The sequence below is a fragment of the Heterodontus francisci genome, chromosome 1, assembly GCF_036365525.1.
Source record: "Heterodontus francisci isolate sHetFra1 chromosome 1, sHetFra1.hap1, whole genome shotgun sequence".
Lineage (NCBI taxonomy): Eukaryota > Metazoa > Chordata > Chondrichthyes > Heterodontiformes > Heterodontidae > Heterodontus > Heterodontus francisci.
The window spans coordinates 98,174,728-98,194,592 of record NC_090371.1 but is presented as its reverse complement, the minus strand read 5'-3'; the positions used below and the strand labels follow the sequence as shown (position 1 = coordinate 98,194,592).

Genomic DNA, 19,865 nt, shown 5'->3' with positions numbered 1-19,865 from the left:
GGCCCATTTATGCATACTTTCTGTTTTCTGTCAGTCAGCCAATCTTCTGTCCATGCTAATATGTTACCCCCTACACCGTGAACTCCTACTTTGCGCAATAACCTTTTATATGGCACCTTGTCAGATGCCTTCTGGAAATCCAAGTACAGTATGTCAACAGGCTCTCCTCTATCTGCAGTGCATGTTACTCCTTTAAAGAACTCCTATAAATTGGTTAAACATGACTTCACTTTCACAAAACCATGCTGACTATTCCCGATTACTTTGAGTTTTTATAAGGATGAGAGCACTATCGGTCCTCCTACTTAAATTCTGAACCTTCTGCTGCTGACTAAGACTGCACTGCAGTGTCACAAGAAAGAAGGAATGATTTGCATTTATATAGCACCTTTCCGGACCTCAGAATATCCTACAGCACTTTAGAGTTAATGAAGTACTTTTAAAATGTAGTCAATGTTATAATGCATTTTCTTCATATACTTAAATCTTATCGAACTGAATTAGAAAAATAAATAACTAGGTGTTGAAGAAGGAGATCACCCTGAACGTATATCCTCTGAATGCAACTAATTACTGAGTCTCTTGGAGATGTACTGTATCCATGTCCAGCATTTCACACCACCCCAATGAGCCGGATGGTGGCAGGGGATGGCGCAAAATGGAGCGGGAGGCTCCGGGAGGCTTTCCCGAACCACTCGCACCTCCGCCCCCCCTTTACTAAGGGCGGGAGCAGGGGGAGACGAAAAACGGCTGGCGTGCCCCAGGCCAATCAAGGCCCTTAAGTGGCAAATTAATGGATTTTATGCGTGGCAAGCGGGCGTCCTGGAGCCGGGAAAAGCCACCTGGGAAAAGCAGGCGGCTTCCAATCGTCTCGGGGGGGTGGTGGGGGGCCCTGCTTATCGGGCACAGGGTTACCCGATGGAGGGCTGCCCCCACTACCCCAACCCCCCCCAGACCCAACACGCACCCCACATCCCCCAAACGACCAGCTTGCCTCGCCGGGGCCCGACCAATTACCCCTGGCGAGGCAACCAAAACTTTCCTGGATTCCTGGTTCCACGTCTTCCTCTGCAGTCAGCTGGGCTGCAGTCCCAGCAGTGGCCACCGCTCCCGGTGGCAATGCTGGGACTAAGAGCTGCCAGCCCGCTGATTGGCCGGCAGCTCAATGAGGTGGCACTTCCTCCCTCAAGCGGGTGGAAGTCCTGCCTCGGAACAGTTAAAGCCTGGGGACCCGTAAAATGTGGGTCGGATCCCCAGGCGAGGCGGAAGCGGGTTTGCCACTGACTTTTCAGTTGGTAGCTAGCTCCCCCTGTCCGCCCAACGTGAAATTCCGACAAATGTGTGGGAAGTGATCATTGCAACATTAACACCATTAATTACATCTTTAATATGCTTACCTTCAATAACAAATGCACTTATGGAAAACATCACCCATGCCCAAGCAGAGATTGTGTTTTCTGGTGTTACTGAAAATTAAAAACATATCTTATAAATTCATTTTAAAATCAAAGCAAACACTTCTTAACAACTGGAATCAATGAAAAACAAAAAATGCTGGAAATGCTGGACATCCGAAACAAAAACAGAAATAGCAGTTACATCTGAAGCAATAACCTCTCTGTTCTCTCCACAGATTCTGACAGACCCACCTATTTCTAGCATTCTATCTTTTTGTTGTTGATACAATGAATGCCTGTAAAAGGTAGAAACTGACTGACTGACTGAATTCATTTTTTTTTTGGGATATGAGTGCTGCTGTCAAGGCTAGCATATATTGCCCGTCTCTAGCTGCCCTTGAGCTGGTTGTGGGCCTTCTTCTTGAACTCATGCAGTCAGTTCTGATGAAAGGTTATCAACCTGAAACACTGGGCTGGATTTTGTGCTAGAGGTGGGGCGCCCAGTGGCGGGCCAAAAAGGTGGGGGGAGAACACTGCCTCTGCATTTTTTGCCCCCCACCAGAGGTATCCTCGGTCTTTTGGGGTCAAAGTTTTAGGAGGTGGGATCCCCGTCCCTTTAAAGACTTTATAGGGCTGGGGATCCTGCCTCCAAGCTGCCTCCAAGAGCTGCTGGCCAATCACAGGGCCGGCACCTCAGCAGTATCGGCAGTGCCACTGGGAGCAACGGCCATTACCAGTACTGCAGAGGCCTCTGACCCAGGTCCAGTGGTGGAAACCGGACCAGAGGTAGATGAGGCGGGGTCGCCGGGCCAGTCCGGAAGGCCCCAGCGAGGGGGTGGGGTGGGGTTGGTCATTCAGTCCAGGGGGAGGGGGTAAAGCTGTTCCCCAGTGGGGGTCCTCCGTGGGACAAAATTGCCCACAAAGGAGGGACACCCCCAAGCCTGCAGCAAGGGTGCCTCGTTTTACAAGGCATCCTCCCCACGCAGTGGAGGCACCCCCTGCTGCTGGTAAGATCCCAGCGGCGGTGGGAAGAGGCCCTTAATTGGCTCTTAATAGGCCACTTAAGGTCCTCAATTTGCCTCATGGCAGGGAGGCCATCGTCGGCCTATCCTGCCCCCAGGAAGAATGCTGGGCGACGGGGAGGTGATAGGCCCTCGCCTTACTGCCACCCCTACCACCCGTTGCAATTCTCCGTTCCCTCCCCACCTCCGATTCCGCCTCAGGGAGGCCAGTAAAATCCCAGCCATTAACTCTGTTTCTCTCCCCATAGATGCTGCCAGACCTGCTGAATACTTCCAGCATTTTGGATAAGGTGGATATAGAGAAACCAGTGGATGTAGTGCATTTGGATTTTCAAAAAGCACTCAATAAGGTGCCACACATGGTTATTACACAAAATTAGGACTCATGGGATTGGAAGCAGGTCCTGACCACGGTGGTCTGTGAGTCCTTCCTGACTGCACAATCATCGCGGAGGTGGCCAATTAAGGAGAGCGGGCAGGCTCCGGAGGCTGTAGGCCCAATCAGAGGGCCTCCAGCTTTGGAAGGCCGGCAGCCTCACTGGGAGGTGGGCGCTGCTCAGACAGCGAGGAGAGCATGAGGCCGCCTTAAAATGTAGGCAACATCAGAGGCATGCATCAAATTCAAAAATGATGAGGGCCAAAGATGGTAAGTGCCTTGAAGTGGAGGGAAAACCCCTCTGAAGGAATTGTATGGGCCTTTCCTGCCCCATAGCTCCATCATTGGGGCATGGAGCCTCTGGCTCCAGTGGACACCCGGCCTGCACCGGGAGGCCACCTCCACGGAACTGCGATCCAGGCTTGGAACTATATCACTGTTCCTTCATCGTCGCTGGATCAAAATGCTGAACTACCTCCCAACAGCACTGTTGGTGTACCTACATCGCCTGGACTGCAGGAGTTCAAGAAGGCAGCTCACCACCACCTTCTCGAGGGCAATTAGCAGGAGGCCGCTCAGGTGCCAGATAGATCCTGGCAGAGTCCTCCCCAGCCCCCCTCAATAGGCTCCTAATTGCTAATTATCGGCTACCCGTCATCTCCCTTGTTCACCCGCCTCTGGCAAGATCATCTGGAAGCAGGGATGCGTCAGCATGCCGACCCAACGCTGTTATCTGCAGTTTTGCTCCTGGTCCTGCTTTCATACCCGCCTCCATGGGACCAGGAAGATGCTGCCCACTGTGTGCAGTTTTGCTCTCCTTATCGAGGGAAGGACATACTTGCCCTATAGGGAGTGCAACAAGGTTTCACTAGACTGGTTCCTGGGATGAGGGGATTGTCCTATGAAGAGAAATTGTGTGACACTGGTCCTCTATTCCCTAGAGTTTAGAAGAATGAGTGCTGATGTAATTGAAACATATAAAATTCTTAAGGGATTTGACAGGGTAGATGCTGAAAAAATGTTTCCCCTGACTGGGGAATCTAGAGCCCAGGCTCAAAGTCTCAGGATAAGGGCTAGCCATTTAGTACTATGTTGAGATGAAATTCCTTAATTCAAAGGGTTGTGAATCTTTGGATTGTCTACCCAAGAGAGCTGTAGATGCTCAGTTGTTGAATATATTCAAGATAGAGGTTGTTTGATTCTTGGGTACTAAGGCAATTAAGGGATTATGGGGATAGAGCCGGTAGGTGGAATTAAGGCAGAAGATCAGCCATGATCTTGTTGAATGGCAGAGCAGGCTCGAAGGGCAAAATGGTCTACTCTATCTCCTATTTCTAATGTTCTTATTTTCTGTTTGTGATCTGCATTAGTAGCTAGAGCATTTATGTGGCTGAGCAGTTGAGTTTACGTTTCTGGTCAATGGTGAACCCTGGATGTTGATGGTGGAGGACCACTGATGGCAATGCTATTAAAAACAGGAACATAGGAATTGCTAGATGAAGAAAGACCAGGGTCCATCCTGTTCACCTTATATCACCCTGTTACATTGATAATGGAGTTGTCATGGCAATCAATCTCTATCTACAGCAGACTCAGACATTCAGTGAGTTCTGATATGCTGTCAAATATACCATTCTTACCATAGTTAATGCCTCACATTACTCAGATACTGTAGTCCAAAATATTAATTTCTGAAAGTATGTATTGATTAGGTAAATTTTTTTTTGAAATAGTGAAGTTAATGGATATATTGAGGTGAATGAACACAGTGAAGTAATGGACATAGTGACATTAATGTGCATTGGGTGGCAGCTCTGGATTCAAATTCTCCACCACTAATGGTAGTGTGAAACATCTCCTGGTTCAAATTCTCCACATGTATAATAGTAGGAAGGGCCGGGGCATGCACCAAAACCTGGGAGGAGCGAGTAGCCAGGGTACAACATAAGCTGAGCATGTGGCAGCAGCGATTCTCTCCATTGTGGGTAAGAACCTGGTCATCAGGTGCGAGGCGCTCACATTGTTGCTGTACGTGGCGCAGATCTGGCCCATACCCCACTCCTGCGCCATGGCGGCCACCCAAGCCATTTTTCGCTTCATCTGGGGATCCAAAATGGACCGGGTCCGGAGGGACACGATGTTCAAACCTCTGGATACGGGCAGAAAAAATGTACCGAACATCGCCCTCATCCTGATGACTACCTTCGTGTGCGGCTGCATCAAGCTGTGTGTAGACCTCCAGTACGCAAACTCCAAGTGTCACTACGTGCTGAGGTTCTATCTGTCCCCGGTGTTGCGAAGGATGGGCCTGATCACATTGCCGCAGAACGCTCCATCCAGTTGGACCGTGCCGTACCACCTATCCTTCATGGAAAAATTTCTGCGGAAAAACACCTTTGACCACCAATCCGTCCGGCAGTGGTCTGCACGGAATGTCCTCAAGGCCCTACGGGAAAAGGAGATGGTGGATCCTGTCGGATGGTTCCCCGAGCAGACTGGCAAAGTCATTTGGCGGAATGCCTCATCACCAGACCTTTCATACAAGCACCAAGATGTAGCTTGGCTGGTGGTGAGAAGAGCCCTCCCTGTCAGATCCTTCCTGCACTCCCGAAGTCTCACCCACTCCGCACAATGCCCTTGAGGTGGATGTGGTGGGGAAGAGACAGTTGCCCACCTCCTTCTGGAATATGTATTTGCAAAGCAGGTGTGCAAAGAGATGTAGTGGTTTTTGTCGAGGTTCATCCCAAGCAGCTCTGTAACACAGGAGTCTGTGCTCTACAGGCTGTTCCCAGGGACATGCACCAAGATAAAGATCAACTGCTGCTGGAGGACTATCAATAAGGTGAAAGACTCCCTTTGGTCTGCCCGAAACTTGCTGGTCTTCCAGCACAAAGAGTTGTCCACGACTGAATGTTGCAGACTGGCACATTCCAAGGTCCAGGACTACGTGCTGAGGGACGCACTAAAACCTGGGGCAGCCGCAGCAAAGGCTCAATGGGGAAAGACCACTGTGTAAGGTCCCCCCACCAAGCTGAAAACCCCTCGAACTGTATCCGGAAAATATTTGTTTGCTGTAAAATGTATATGGCATGAGAAATGAAATGGAAGGGTTGTGAGGCAACTCACTCCTGTATTGAAGGAAACTGATCTCCTTTGCACTCTTTGTATTTTTTGCCTTGATGCTGTTTGGAACTGTTTTGTAATGTATTTTTTTACATATTTTTATGAACAAAGTCTCTGCCCGTTCTCATTCATCCTTCCAACGCCATAGCGCCCAAGGCAGGAGGGCCATGAGTCATGGTCGGCCCCAACCCTGGCATTAAAGTCCCCCAGCAGGAATAGGTGTTCGGTGTTGGGGATGCTGCTAATGATGTTATGGAGTTGTTCATAGAACTGGTCTTTAGCTTCAGGTGCGGAACAGAGTGTTGGAGCATAGATGCTGAGTAGGTGTACTGGACCAGAGGTGGTGAGCAGTCGGATGGACAGTATGCGTTCCGAGCCATTTGAGGGAGGCTCTATCATGCTGAGCAAGGAGTTTCTGATGGCGAAGCCCACTCCATGCTGTCTTGGTTCTTCAGGATCCCTGCCCTGCCAGAAGAAGGTGTAGTCTTGCTCTGCTAGAGAGCCACTCGCGGGGAGGCGAGTCTCCTGAAGTGCTGCAATGTCCACATTGAGTCTACTGAGCTCGTTGTTAATGATGGCGGTCTTCCGAGAATCGTTGATTTGTGTAAGGTCTTCCGACAGGCCAGGACACATATTTCTGACGTTCCAGCTTGCAAAGCGAAGGGCTGGTACCTTCTTTCCTTTTTTCATGTTGTTTGGTGCGGTGTATCAGTCCACCTTTCGGGCAATGACCCTGAGCTCCAAGCACCCATTGAAGCAGGCAGACTGTGGCGGGACAGAACCTTATTGACCGGGGGCTGCCCGGTTTGAGGCGGGCGGTAGCTGTCCAGTGAGGTGCAATGACCTCTCCCACCGACAAAGGCAACCCGTGGCGCCCAGTTTCTACGCCAATTTATCTGGACTTATAACCCGTAACTGCTGCCTTCCGTGTTGTTTCAGTCGCTGTGAGGCAACTATGGAGTGACCTCTCCATGGCGCATGCCTGGGCAAATTTATGGAGGTTGAGAGTTGCCCAGTCGTCAAAACCCCCCTCTCGGCCTTTCTGGTGGGGTCCAAAGGAGTGCAGGACACGACGTTTGGCACCAGTATGGCTGCAGGAACTGCCGGAAACATGCCAAAGGTGACACATGACCGCCTACGGGGTTCCGCTCCGGATTTTCTGTTAGGGTTTACTCCCTTAGCCTTGGTCTCTCCCGAGACGCCCACAAGGCAGTGGGGTTGTTGGGGCCCCTACACAGGTGTAGGATGGTGCCGGTGGGAGGAGGGGATGCAAGGGGGAGGGGTAGAGGGAGGGGGTGGGGGGGGGGTGCAGGGGAAGGGGGTGCGGGGTGAAGTTGGTGCGAGGGGGGGGCGGGCTGGGACGGGGTTGTGAGGGGGTGAGCTGAGAGGGTGGAGCAGGGAAGGGGACGGGGGTGGGGGGGGGTGGAAGGGGGGTAAAGGGGGGGGGGAGGGGGGGTGGAATCTGGTGCAGGTAATAAGCCATTTCCTCAGTGCCCACCATCGACGTCCGGAAAGCTCATCCACGTCCTTCGGGAGGTGAAGCATCATTTGGCAGACTTAGAGGTGATTACATTTGCTAAGGGTTTTTTTTTTGCAGTGGTTTAAATAAAGGCATGCAGCATTGCCGACAGTGCGCTGCAGATGCTCTCCGAGCCATCTCCCGCGGGCGCTTTGAAGTTGCGGCCGGGGGGGCCGTTCGTGGATGTTTTGGGTGTTCGGGGCACCTTTTCACAGGACTTCTCTCGGGTCCCGCAGCTCCTTCTTCACCTCAATGGACTTACCGCATGCCGTGGCTGCAGACACTCTGGACTGTGAAGACAGCAGGATCGGAGTTGCTTGAGTTGTGTACCTATCATAACCTCTGCATCACCAACTCGTTCTTTCACACTAAACCCTGTCACCAGGTTTCATGGAGGCACCCAAGATCACGTCGTTGGCACCAGCTAGACCTCATTGTCACAAGGCGAGCCGCCTTAAACAGTGTTCAAATCACACGCAGCTTCCACAGTGCGGACTGCGACACCGACCACTCCCTGGTGTGCAGCAAGGTTAGACTCAGACCAAAGAAGTTGCATCATTCCAAGCAGAAGGGCCACCCGCGCATCAACACGAGCAGAATTTCTCACCCACAGCTGTTACAAAAATTTCTAAATTCACTTGTAACAGCCCTTCAAAACACTCCCACAGGGGATGCTGAGACCAAGTGGGCCCACATCAGAGACGCCATCTATGAGTCAGCTTTGACCACCTACGGCAAAAGTGCGAAGAGAAATGCAGACTGGTTTCAATCTCATAATGAAGAGCTGGAACCTGTCATAGCCGCTAAGCGCATTGCACTTTTGAACTACAAGAAAGCCCCCAGCGATTTAACATCCGCAGCACTTAAAGCAGCCAGAAGTACTGCACAAAGAACAGCCAGGCGCTGCGCAAACGACTACTGGCAACACCTATGCAGTCATATTCAGCTGGCCTCAGACACCGGAAACATCAGAGGAATGTATGATGGCATGAAGAGAGCTCTTGGGCCAACCATCAAGAAGATCACCCCCCTCAAATCTAAATCGGGGGACATAATCACTGACCAACGCAAACAGATGGACCGCTGGGTTGAGCACTACCTAGAACTGTACTCCAGGGAGAATGCTGTCACTGAGACTGCCCTCAATGCAGCCCAGCCTCTACCAGTCATGGATGAGCTGGACATACAGCCAACCAAATCGGAACTCAGTGATGCCATTGATTCCCTAGCCAGCGGAAAAGCCCCTGGGAAGGACAGCATTACCCCTGAAATAATCAAGAGTGCCAAGCCTGCTATACTCTCAGCACTACATGAACTGCTATGCCTGTGCTGGGACGAGGGAGCAGTACCCCAGGACATGCGCGATGCCAACATCATCACCCTCTATAAAAACAAAGGTGACCGCGGTGACTGCAACAACTACCGTGGAATCTCCCTGCTCAGCATAGTGGGGAAAGTCTTTGCTCGAGTCGCTCTGAACAGGCTCCAGAAGCTGGCCGAGCGCGTCTACCCTGAGGCACAGTGTGGCTTTCGTGCAGAGAGATCGACTATTGACATGCTGTTCTCCCTTCGTCAGATACAGGAGAAATGCCGTGAACAACAGATGCCCCTCTACATTGCTTTCATTGATCTCACCAAAGCCTTTGACCTCGTCAGCAGACGTGGTCTCTTCAGACTACTAGAAAAGATCGGATGTCCACCAAAGCTACTAAGTATCATCACCTCATTCCATGACAATATGAAAGGCACAATTCAACATGGTGGCTCCTCATCAGAGCCCTTTCCTATCCTGAGTGGTGTGAAACAGGGCTGTGTTCTCGCACCCACACTTTTTGGGATTTTCTTCTCCCTGCTGCTTTCACATGCGTTCAAATCCTCTGAAGAAGGAATTTTCCTCCACACAAGATCAGGGGGCAGGTTGTTCAACCTTGCCCGTCTAAGAGCGAAGTCCAAAGTACGGAAAGTCCTCATCAGAGAACTCCTCTTTGCTGACGATGCTGCTTTAACATCTCACACTGAAGAATGCCTGCAGAGTCTCATCGACAGGTTTGCGTCTGCCTGCAATGAATTTGGCCTAACCATCAGCCTCAAGAAAACGAACATCATGGGGCAGGATGTCAGAAATGCTCCATCCATCAATATTGGCGACCACGCTCTGGAAGTGGTTCAAGAGTTCACCTACCTAGGCTCAACTATCACCAGTAACCTGTCTCTAGATGCAGAAATCAACAAGCGCATGGGTAAGGCTTCCACTGCTATGTCCAGACTGGCCAAGAGAGTGTGGGAAAATGGCGCACTGACACGGAACACAAAAGTCCGAGTGTATCAGGCCTGTGTCCTCAGTACCTTGCTCTACGGCAGCGAGGCCTGGACAACGTATGCCAGCCAAGAGCGACGTCTCAATTCATTCCATCTTCGCTGCCTTCGGAGAATACTTGGCATCAGGTGGCAGGACTATATCTCCAACACAGAAGTCCTTGAAGCGGCCAACACCCCCAGCTTATACACACTACTGAGTCAGCGGCGCTTGAGATGGCTTGGCCATGTGAGCCGCATGGAAGATGGCAGGATCCCCAAAGACACATTGTACAGCGAGCTCGCCACTGGTATCAGACCCACCGGCCGTCCATGTCTCCGTTATAAAGACGTCTGCAAACGCGACATGAAATCGTGTGACATTGATCACAAGTCGTGGGAGTCAGTTGCCAGCATTCGCCAGAGCTGGCGGGCAGCCATAAAGACAGGGCTAAATTGTGGCGAGTCGAAGAGACTTAGTAGTTGGCAGGAAAAAAGACAGAGGCGCAAGGGGAGAGCCAACTGTGCAACAGCCCCAACAAACAAATTTCTCTGCAGCACCTGTGGAAGAGCCTGTCACTCCAGAATTGGCCTTTATAGCCACTCCAGGCGCTGCTTCACAAACCACTGACCACCTCCAGGCGCGTATCCATTGTCTCTCGAGATAAGGAGGCCCAAAAGAAGAAAGAAAAAGAAGATGAACAAAGTATATTTTGGAAATAAATAAAAAATTGTAGTAGTGTAAATCATGGATCCATGGAAAACCCCTCGAACTGTATCCAGAAAATATTTGTTTGCTGTAAAATGTACATGGCATGTAAAATGAAATGGAAGGATTGTGAGGCAACTCACTCCTGTATTGAAGGAAACTGATCTCCTTTGCACTCTTTGTATTGTCTGACTTGGTGCTTTTTGGAACTGTTTTGTAATGTATTTTTTACAGATCTTTATGAATAAAGTATATTTTTTGGGGGGGGAAATATAATAGTAGTGTAATCAGCGGAGAGTTTTCCCTGATTTCCAATTTCGGAACCCTGACTTGGCCAAGTGCTCTCACTGTCAATGCCACTTTGAGATCAACAAGTAAGAACCCAAAAACAGATGAACTTATATAATGGCCTTAATGTAAAAATATTGTTCCATGGTTCCAATTGATTTTATACTGTTTGATGCTAGTGCTGTGCCATCTTCTGTTGTACATTCTTAATGAATTTGCAGTATAATTCTGCAGCATTATGGTCTGGTGTTCACCAGAGCAGTTTCAATGAGTTAACACTGGAACTCACTATTGAAAATTACACAAGAACATTAATTCTGCCATTCCCTCTCCTTCGCTCAAGTGACTCTTAATTATTGGCATTACCATTGGTGAACAACAGACTAGTGGAAAATATGGAATGTAGAAAAAAACATGCTACTATCAATGTTACATGTGTTAGTTGTTAGGCAAACAGCCAAAAGCCTAAAGCCCTAGTAAAACCAATAGTATACAAGTCTTGGCCCAGAAAGCTCCAGTAGGATTATTAAATATATATTATGTAGCATTATATATACATATATATATATATATAATGTAGTATGTAATTTCTTTTTGTTTACTTTGCCTATTAAGAAATTGAAACCAGCAAGAAATGTTGGGTGTTGGTCCTGAGATTCAGAGCCATATGTTTTAAAAAGTTGATCTGAGATTGGGTCACTGAGCTGTGTGATGTTCCAAGGAAATGAGTCATGTCAAACAAGTGACTGAATTCTGGTAAGGAGGTGTAACCAAGAATAAAAGTCATACAAAGGAATTAGAACATTTTGACTTTTGTTTTTGATTTATTTTGAGTTACATACAAACATACGAATTAGGAGCAGGAGCATTCGGCCCATCGAGCCTGCTCCACCATTCAATAAGATCATGCTGATCTGATTGTAACCTCAACTCCACATTCCCGCCTACCCCCAATAGCCTTCCACCCCTTTCTTATCAAGAATCTATCTACCTCTGCCTTAAAAATATTCAAAGACTCTGCTTTCACCGCCTTTTGAGGAAGAGAGTTCCAAAGACTCACGACCCTCTGAGAGAAAACATTTCTCCTCATCTCTGTCTTAAATGGGCGATCCCTTATTTTTAAACAGTGACCCCTAGTTCTAGATTTTCCCACAAGGGGAAACATCCTTTCCACATTCACCCTGTGGATCCCTCAAGATCTTACATGTTTCAATCAAGTTGCCATTTACTCTTCTAAACTCCAATAGATACAAGCCTAGCCTGTCCAACCTTTCCTCATAAGACAACCTGCCCATTCCAGGTATTAGTCTAGTAAACCTTCTCTGAACTGCTTCCAATGCATTTACATCCTTCCTAAATAAGGAGACCAATACTGTACACAGTACTCCAGATGTGTTCTCACCATTGCCCTGTATAGCTGAAGCATAACCTCCCTACTTTTGTATTCAATTCCCCTCGCAACAAACAATAACATTCTATTAGATTTCCTAATTATTTGCCTGCATACTAACCTTTTGCAATTTATGCATTAGGACACCCAGATCCCTCTGCATCTCAAAGCTCTGCAATCTCTCACCATTTAGATAATATGCTTCTTTTTTGTTCTTCCTGCCAAATTGGACAATTCACATTTTCCCACATTATACTCCATTTGCCAGATCTTTGCCCACTCATTTAACCTATCTATAATCCCTTTGTAGCCTCCTTATGTCCTCTTCACAACTTATTTTCCTATCTATATTTGTGTCATCAGCAAATTTAGCAACCATACCTTTGGTCCCTTCATCCAAGATATTTATATAAATTGTAAAAAGTTGAGGCCCCTGTGGCACACTACTCATTACATCCTGTCAACCAGAAAATGACCCATTTATGCCAACTCTCTTTTTCCTGTTAGCTAGCCAATCTTCTATCCATGCCAATATGTTACCCCCTACACTATGAGCTTTTATTTTCCAAGTTGGCACCAAAAGCACACAGTGTCTTAAACAAGAATATTTCTAAGAGGTAGTTTGACCTAGTTTTGTTTTGCAAAGGAGCCCATTCTACCTGCCTGCTTTTTCATTACTTTTGTAATGCTTTTAAAACTAAATCAAACTCTTGTGCTTCCACTCAATGTTCTACTCTTCAGCCAAAATGTCCATGTCCTCAGCATCTCCACCTGATCAATTTCCTACCTTTAATTCTTCTGCAAGATCCTCCTCTCTGCCCATAACCTCACTACCACCTGTGTGAGGAGGATAGTGTAGAACTCCAAAAGGACATAAACAAGTTCGTGGAATGGGCAGAGAGGTGGCAGATGAAGTTCAATGCAAAGAAATGTGAAGTGATTCATTCTGGTAGGAAGAACATGGCGAGACAATGTAAAATAAAGGGTACAATTTTAAAGGCGGTGCAGGAGCAGAGGGACCTAGGTGTACATGTACCTAAGTCGTTGAAGGTGCAGAACAGGTTGAAAGAGCAGTTAATAAAACATACAGTATCCTGGGCTTTATTAATAGGGGCATAGAGTACAAGAGCAAGGAGGTTATGTTCAACTTGTATAAGGCATTAGTTGGGCCTCATGTGGAGTACAGTGTCCAGTTCTGGGCGCCACACTTTAGGAAAGACACAAGGGCATTGGAGAGAGTACAGAAAAGATTCACGAGAATTGTTCCAGGGATGAGGAATTTCAGTTATGAAGATAGATTGGAGAAGTTAGATCTGTTTTCCTTGGAGAAGAGAAGGCTGAGAGGTGATTTGATAGAGGTATTCAAAATCATGTGGGGTCTGGACAGAGTAGATAGAGAGAAACTGTTCCCACTTATGAAAGGATCGAGAACGAGAGGCACAGATTTAAAATATTTGGTAAGAGAAGCAATAGTAACATGAGGAAAATCTTTTTCACGCAGTGAGTGGTTAAGGTCTGGAATGCATTGCCTGAGAGTGTGGTGGAGGCAGGTTCAATTGAAGCATTCAAAAGGGAGTTAGACTGTTATATGTAAAGGAAGAATGTGCAGGGTTAACGGGAAAAGGCAGGGGAATGGAACTGAGTGAAATGCTCTTTCGGTGAGCCAGTACAGACCCAATGGGTCGAATGGCAGCCTTCTGCACTGTAACAATTCTGTGATTCTGATTCTGTGACCCTCTTTTCCTTTCCAGTTTTCTCCTGAAACACTTGTGGAGTAAAACTATGAAAGCAAAAAGGTTTAAGTACATAGTGATGTCTGCCAGTGCAACAATTATTTTAAAGCAGTGCCATGCTCACATGACATGCAGCAATTGAAATGCAGATCTCAAAATGAAGAGCTATAAAAATTGACTTTTCCTTTATAAAGTGGATAATGTGCTGCAAAATGGCCACTGAAGGTCAAACTGTACATTCAACCTGTCTTACAGTCTGTTAAGGACAAAAGGATACATTCCAAGCTAAGATGTGTCAATTGCACCCATCCTGAACCCATCAAGAGACATTTTTGAATTGAATGAGTTCTTCTGAAACAAAAAAGGTGTGAAATAGCCACATCCTGAGCCATTGTCATTCACCACAAGGAGGAAGATCTGTGTCTCCCAACAAAGGCAAGATGTGAGACCATTTCGACTTTAAAAGTAGCTCTCTGGAGAGAGAGAGAGAAAAAAAGGGCAAAAATCACTAAAGTCTGTCCAGCTGAGAGTTGGGAGAAATCCAGCCAAAGCCAAAGAAGGTACCCTGCTGTAAATTCTACACTTCAGCCTGTGAAGAGAACTGAAGGTGATCCCCCATCTCTAGATTAAACAATCAGCTACCTGAGAAATCTACAAAATCCAGGCCTGTAACTTTAAAAAAGAAACTGACCTCTGAGAAGATTCAACAGGTTTACCATGAACCCCGAAAACCTACCTCACTTCAATCCACTTTCCCTCTTTCCTCTCTGATATCTCTTGTGTGTGCACGCGCATGCAAGTGAATGCAGGTGCAGGTGCGGTTGCAACAATTTCGGGAATGAATATTGTTCAATAAATAGTTCATCTTCAGTTTTAAACCTACAAGAAAACCTGTCACTGTCCGTTTATATGACAAATAAAACACAAACGGGTTAAATCCCTAGTAACAAAAACTCTTGCTGCTGTCAGTTGGGAGTTCACCTACACCCTTTACCACTTGGCAATAACAAAAGAATCAGCAACAATAATATTTAGAAAGCATGTTATTTTTTCCCCTGATGGCAACACTTAGAAGCAATCAGCTTTCTCCAGAAAATGGCTGTGATCCTCACTTGTGCAGCTATAAGTATAAGCCCAGTGTTTGATCTATTTGGCTTTCTTTCAGATAAATGTTGGACATTTTAGGTGGTTTCAGAAGAAATGAGACAAAGGCAGGAACTCACACCTTGGCTGCTAGATTGCACAACTGTATCAAAACATTAGCTCTGGAAGTTCCTGCTGCTTAGGATACTTGTTTCAAATCCTATTGTGGATCACAATAACAATGGGTTTTCCTACACACAGACAGGAAATGCATAAGAAGCTTTCTGACAATTGTTCCTCTTGGTGCCCTGTCAGATATTGTAATGTACTGCATCCTTTTCATTTTCACTGTTTGTTCTGAACATATTTCCCTGATTATTTTCCAGTAAAAGGCACAAACAAAAACATTTTTCCCTTGAAATGTTTCTTTCTCCATAATTTTCCACTGCACAAAAAAATAAATGATTGAACCCTTGTGACAGACCATGTTCTCAGAGATAAATCTGGAGCTGTGGAGTTCAGATCAAGAACTCAAGAGCCTCAGCTCTAATACATCCCCAGTGTTCAGCACTAAGGCAGCCACAGCCTGCCATAACTTAGCAGCTCCAGGTAACTTTATTTCCAACTTTAAGTCTCTGAATTTTGTAAATAATGTTTGAAATTCTACAAGAAATACAATAAGCCCTAAAGCGGATATAGAACAGCTTCTTCAACATAGACCCTATGACGATTCAGTAGATAAATGCACTGTCCTGGCTGGTAGAAAGCCATTCAGACCAGGAAGGTAGGACATGTGAGTATGGTCAGCACATGTGACAGAAAAGAACTTCACATCAATTTACATTGCACAAAATTGCTCCTAAAATGGATGTGTGTCTATTTACAAATACACAGATAATTAATTATATCTGGTGATATCTCAAGAACAATCACAGAGGCCAATTCTAACTGGCCCTGCTGGGTGTAGGGGGCGGGGAGGGGGGGTGGAAACAGAGCAGGCGAGCAATTAAAATGAAGCAGCTCTATTTTCCTCGCCATTCCGACTGATATCAGATTTTAACACCGTTGCTTTTGTTGGTGGATGAGGTCTCCACCATATTCAGGCTGTCACTCCATACCATCCTCAATCACTGTATCAGTCACAAGCACCAGTAGGAGGACAGTCAACTCCTAGCAAGTTAGTCAGCCAGAAGGGACACACAAAGCATGAGTTGGCATGGTAGCTGCAGGTAGAATATGGAAAGGACAGCATTGCTGGCTGGAGGGTCAAGTTATTCAGCCCCTTGGCCGAAAAGCTTGGGGATCTGGATCTCACAGATCCTGTTGATAAAAAGACAATGTTTGAGGCTAGTTAAGCATTGGTGCAAGAACTAGGTGCCATGCCACCACGCTGTGTGCTACAGATGACAACAGGGTGGAGGAGTTCACTTGCAGTATTTGCAAGACATTAGAGGATTGATTGATACTTCTGCAACCCACAGTTGATCGTGTTACAGCTCTAGTGGCAAGAACTGAAATGGCCCCATGGCAAAGGCCCTAATAGTAGTCTTTACTTCTTCAATAAATGCTTACATGGCTTCCATAAATGCCTGGAGTACCAGATTGAAGAGGACTGTCTTTCCTGGCCCCAAAAGACAGAGCTTCATTTGCAGACAAGCATCACATAGGGCTTCATTGACTTCAGTTGGGTCCATTAGATTTTCTTTCTTCTGGATCAGTTACCCCCTACCAGTCCACTCTAAAACCTGCACATGTAAAGTTCCCCACGGTAGGCTATTGCAGAAAATACGGAAGTATGGGGTTGAAGGTGATTTAGAGCTTTGGATCAGAAATTGGCTAGCTGAAAGAAGACAGAGGGTTGTGGTTGATGGCAAATGTTCATCCTGGAGTTTAGTTACTAGTGGTGTACCGCAAGGATCTGTTTTGGGGCCACTGCTGTTTGTCACTTTTATAAATGACCTGGAAGAGGGTGTAGAAGGGTGGGTTAGTAAATTTGCGGATGACACTAAGGTCGGTGGAGTTGTGGATAGTGCCAAAGGATGTTGTAGGGTACAGAGGGACATAGATAGGCTGCAGAGCTGGGCTGAGAGATGGCAAATGGAGTTTAATGCGGAAAAGTGCAAGGTGATTCACTTTGGAAGGAGTAACAGGAATGCAGAGTACTGGGCTAATGGGAAGATTCTTGGTAGTGTAGATGAGCAGAGAGATCTTGGTGTCCAGGTGCATAAATCCCTGAAGATTGCTACCCAGGTTAATAGGGCTGTTAAGAAGGCATATGGTGTGTTAGCTTTTATTAGTAGGGGGATCGAGTTTCGGAGCCACGAGGTCATGCTGCAGCTGTACAAAACTCTGGTGAGATCGCACCTGGAGTATTGCGTGCAGTTCTGGTCACCGCATTATAGGAAGAATGTGGAAGCTATGGAAAGGGTGCAGAGGAGATTTACTAGGATGTTGCCTGGTATGGAAGGAAGGTCTTACGAGGAAAGGCTGAGGGACTTGAGGTTGTTTTCGTTGGAGAGAAGGAGGAGGAGAGGTGACTTAATAGAGACATATAAGATAATCAGGGGGTTAGATAGGGTGGATAGTGAGAGTCTTTTTCCTCGGATGGTGATGGCAAACATGAGGGGACATAGCTTTAAGTTGAGGGGTGATAGATATAGGACAGATGTCAGAGGTAGTTTCTTTACTCAGAGAGTAGTAGGGGCGTGGGACGCCCTGCCTGCAGCAGTAGTAGACTCGCCAACTTTAAGGGCATTTAAGTGGTCATTGGATAGACATATGGATGAAAATGGAATAGTGTAGGTCAGATGGTTTCACAGGTCGGTGCAACATCGAGGGCCGAAGGGCCTGTATTGCGCTGTAATGTTCTAATTCTAATTCTAATTCTAAGGATACAGCACCAGGCTGCCCAGGGAGCAGCACAAATAGCAGCTCATGCAACAAATTCATCTCAATACTTAGCCACCAGGAAATGAGACGAAGTCACGCATTCACATTGAGGATACCCTCCATCGTGTTGTGTGGCACTACCACCATCCTAAATGTGATAGATTTTGAACAGATCTAGCAATGCAAAACTGGGCATCCATGAGGCGCTGTGGGTCATCAGCAGCAGCATAATTGTACCCAACCACATTCTGTAACCTCATGGCCCGGCATATTCCCCACTCTACCATTGCCATCAAGCCGGGGGACCAACACTGGTTTAATGAAGAGCACAGGAGGGCATGCCAGGAGCAGCACCAGGCATACCTCAAAATGAGGCATCACTGAAGGCAGCAGCACAGGTAGATAAGGTGGTTAGGAAGGCATATGGGATACTTGCCTTTATTAGCTGAGGCATAGAATATAAGAGCAGGGAGGTATTGATGGAGCTGTATAAGACACTAGTTAGGCCACAGCTGGAGTACTGTGTACAGGTCTGGGCACCACACTATAGGAAGGATGTTATTGCACTGGAGAGGGTGCAGAGGAGATTCACCAGGATGTTGCCTGGGCTGGAGCATTTCAGCTATGAAGAGAGACTGAAAAGGCTAGGGTTGTTTTCTTTAGAGCAGAGAAGGCTGAGCGGGGACATGATTGAGGTATACAAAATCATGAGGGGCATTGATAGATTAGATAGGAATAAACTTTTTCCCTGAGCAGAGGGATCAATAACCAGGGGGCATAGATTTAAGGTAAGGGGCAGGAGGTTTAGAGGGGATTTGAGGAAAATATTTTTCACCCAGAGGGTGGTTGGAATATGGAACACACTGCCTGAAGAGGTGGTAAAGGCAGGAATCATCACAACATTTAAGAAGTATTTAGATGAGCACTTGAAATGCCATAGCATACAAGGCTACGGGCCAAGTGCTGGAAAATGGGATTAGAATAGGTAGGTGCTTGATGGCCAAAGAGCCTGTTTCTATGCTGTATAACTCTATGACTCTAACCTGGTGAAGTTACAACCCAGGTCTACTTGTGTGCCAAACTGCATAAGCAGCATGTGATAGACAGAGCTAAGCGATCCCATAACCAGCGGATCAGATCTAAGCTCTGCAGTCCTGCCACATCCAGCCGTGAATGGTGGTGGATAATTAAACAACCAGCTGGAGGAGGTGGCTCCACAAATATCCCCATCCTCAATGATGGGGGAACCCAGCACATCAGTGCGAAAGATAAGGCAGAAGCATCTGCAACAATCTTCAGCCAGAAGTGCCGAGTTGGTGATTCATCTAGCCTCCTCCTGAAGTCCCCAGCATCACAGATGCCAGACTTCAGCAAATTCAATTCACTACGCGTGATATCAAGAAATGACTGAAGGCACCGGATACTGCAAAGGCTATGGGCCCTGACAATATTCCGGCAATGGTACTGAAGACCTGTGCTCCAGAAATTGCCGCGCCCCTAGCCAAGCTGTTCCACTATAGCTACAACACTGGCATCTACCCGGCAATGTGGAAAATTGCCCAGGTATGTCCTGTACACAAAAAGCAGGACAAGTCCAACCCAACCAATTACTGCCCCATCAGTCTACTCTCAATCATCAGTAGAGTGATGGAAGGTGTCATCAACAGTGCTATCAAGCGGCATTGGCTTAGCAATAACCTGCTCAGTGATGCTCAGTTTGGGTTCTGCCAGAGCCACTCAGCTCCTGACCTCATTGCAGCCTTGGTTCAAACATGGACAAAAGAGCTGAACTCAAGAGGTGAGGGGAGAGTGACTGCCCTTGACATCAAGGCAGTATTTGACTGAGTATGGCATCAAGGAGCCCTGGCAAAACTGAAGTCAATGGGAATCAGGGGGACAACTCTCCGCTGGGTGGAGTCATACCTAGCATAAAGGAAGATGGTTGTGGCTGTTGGAGGTCAATCATCTCAGCTCCAGGACATCACTGCAGGGGTTACTTAGTGTAGTGTCCTAGGCCCAACCATCTTCAGCTGCTTCATCA

The 19,865-nt window shown here is 47.1% G+C and overlaps 1 protein-coding gene across 5 annotated transcripts in view; it reads right to left on the bottom strand.

Annotated features, from left to right (window-relative positions):
- LOC137371164 (interleukin-6 receptor subunit beta-like) overlaps nucleotides 1–19,865 on the bottom strand; it is a 111,587-nt gene that overhangs the window by 56,389 nt on the left and 35,333 nt on the right. For all 5 annotated transcript variants that reach the window (XM_068033253.1, XM_068033245.1, XM_068033235.1 and 2 more), the window contains one exon: nucleotides 1,398–1,466. In XM_068033253.1, coding sequence (XP_067889354.1) covers nucleotides 1,398–1,466 — 69 coding nt within the window. The remainder of the gene's footprint in view (nucleotides 1–1,397; nucleotides 1,467–19,865) is intronic.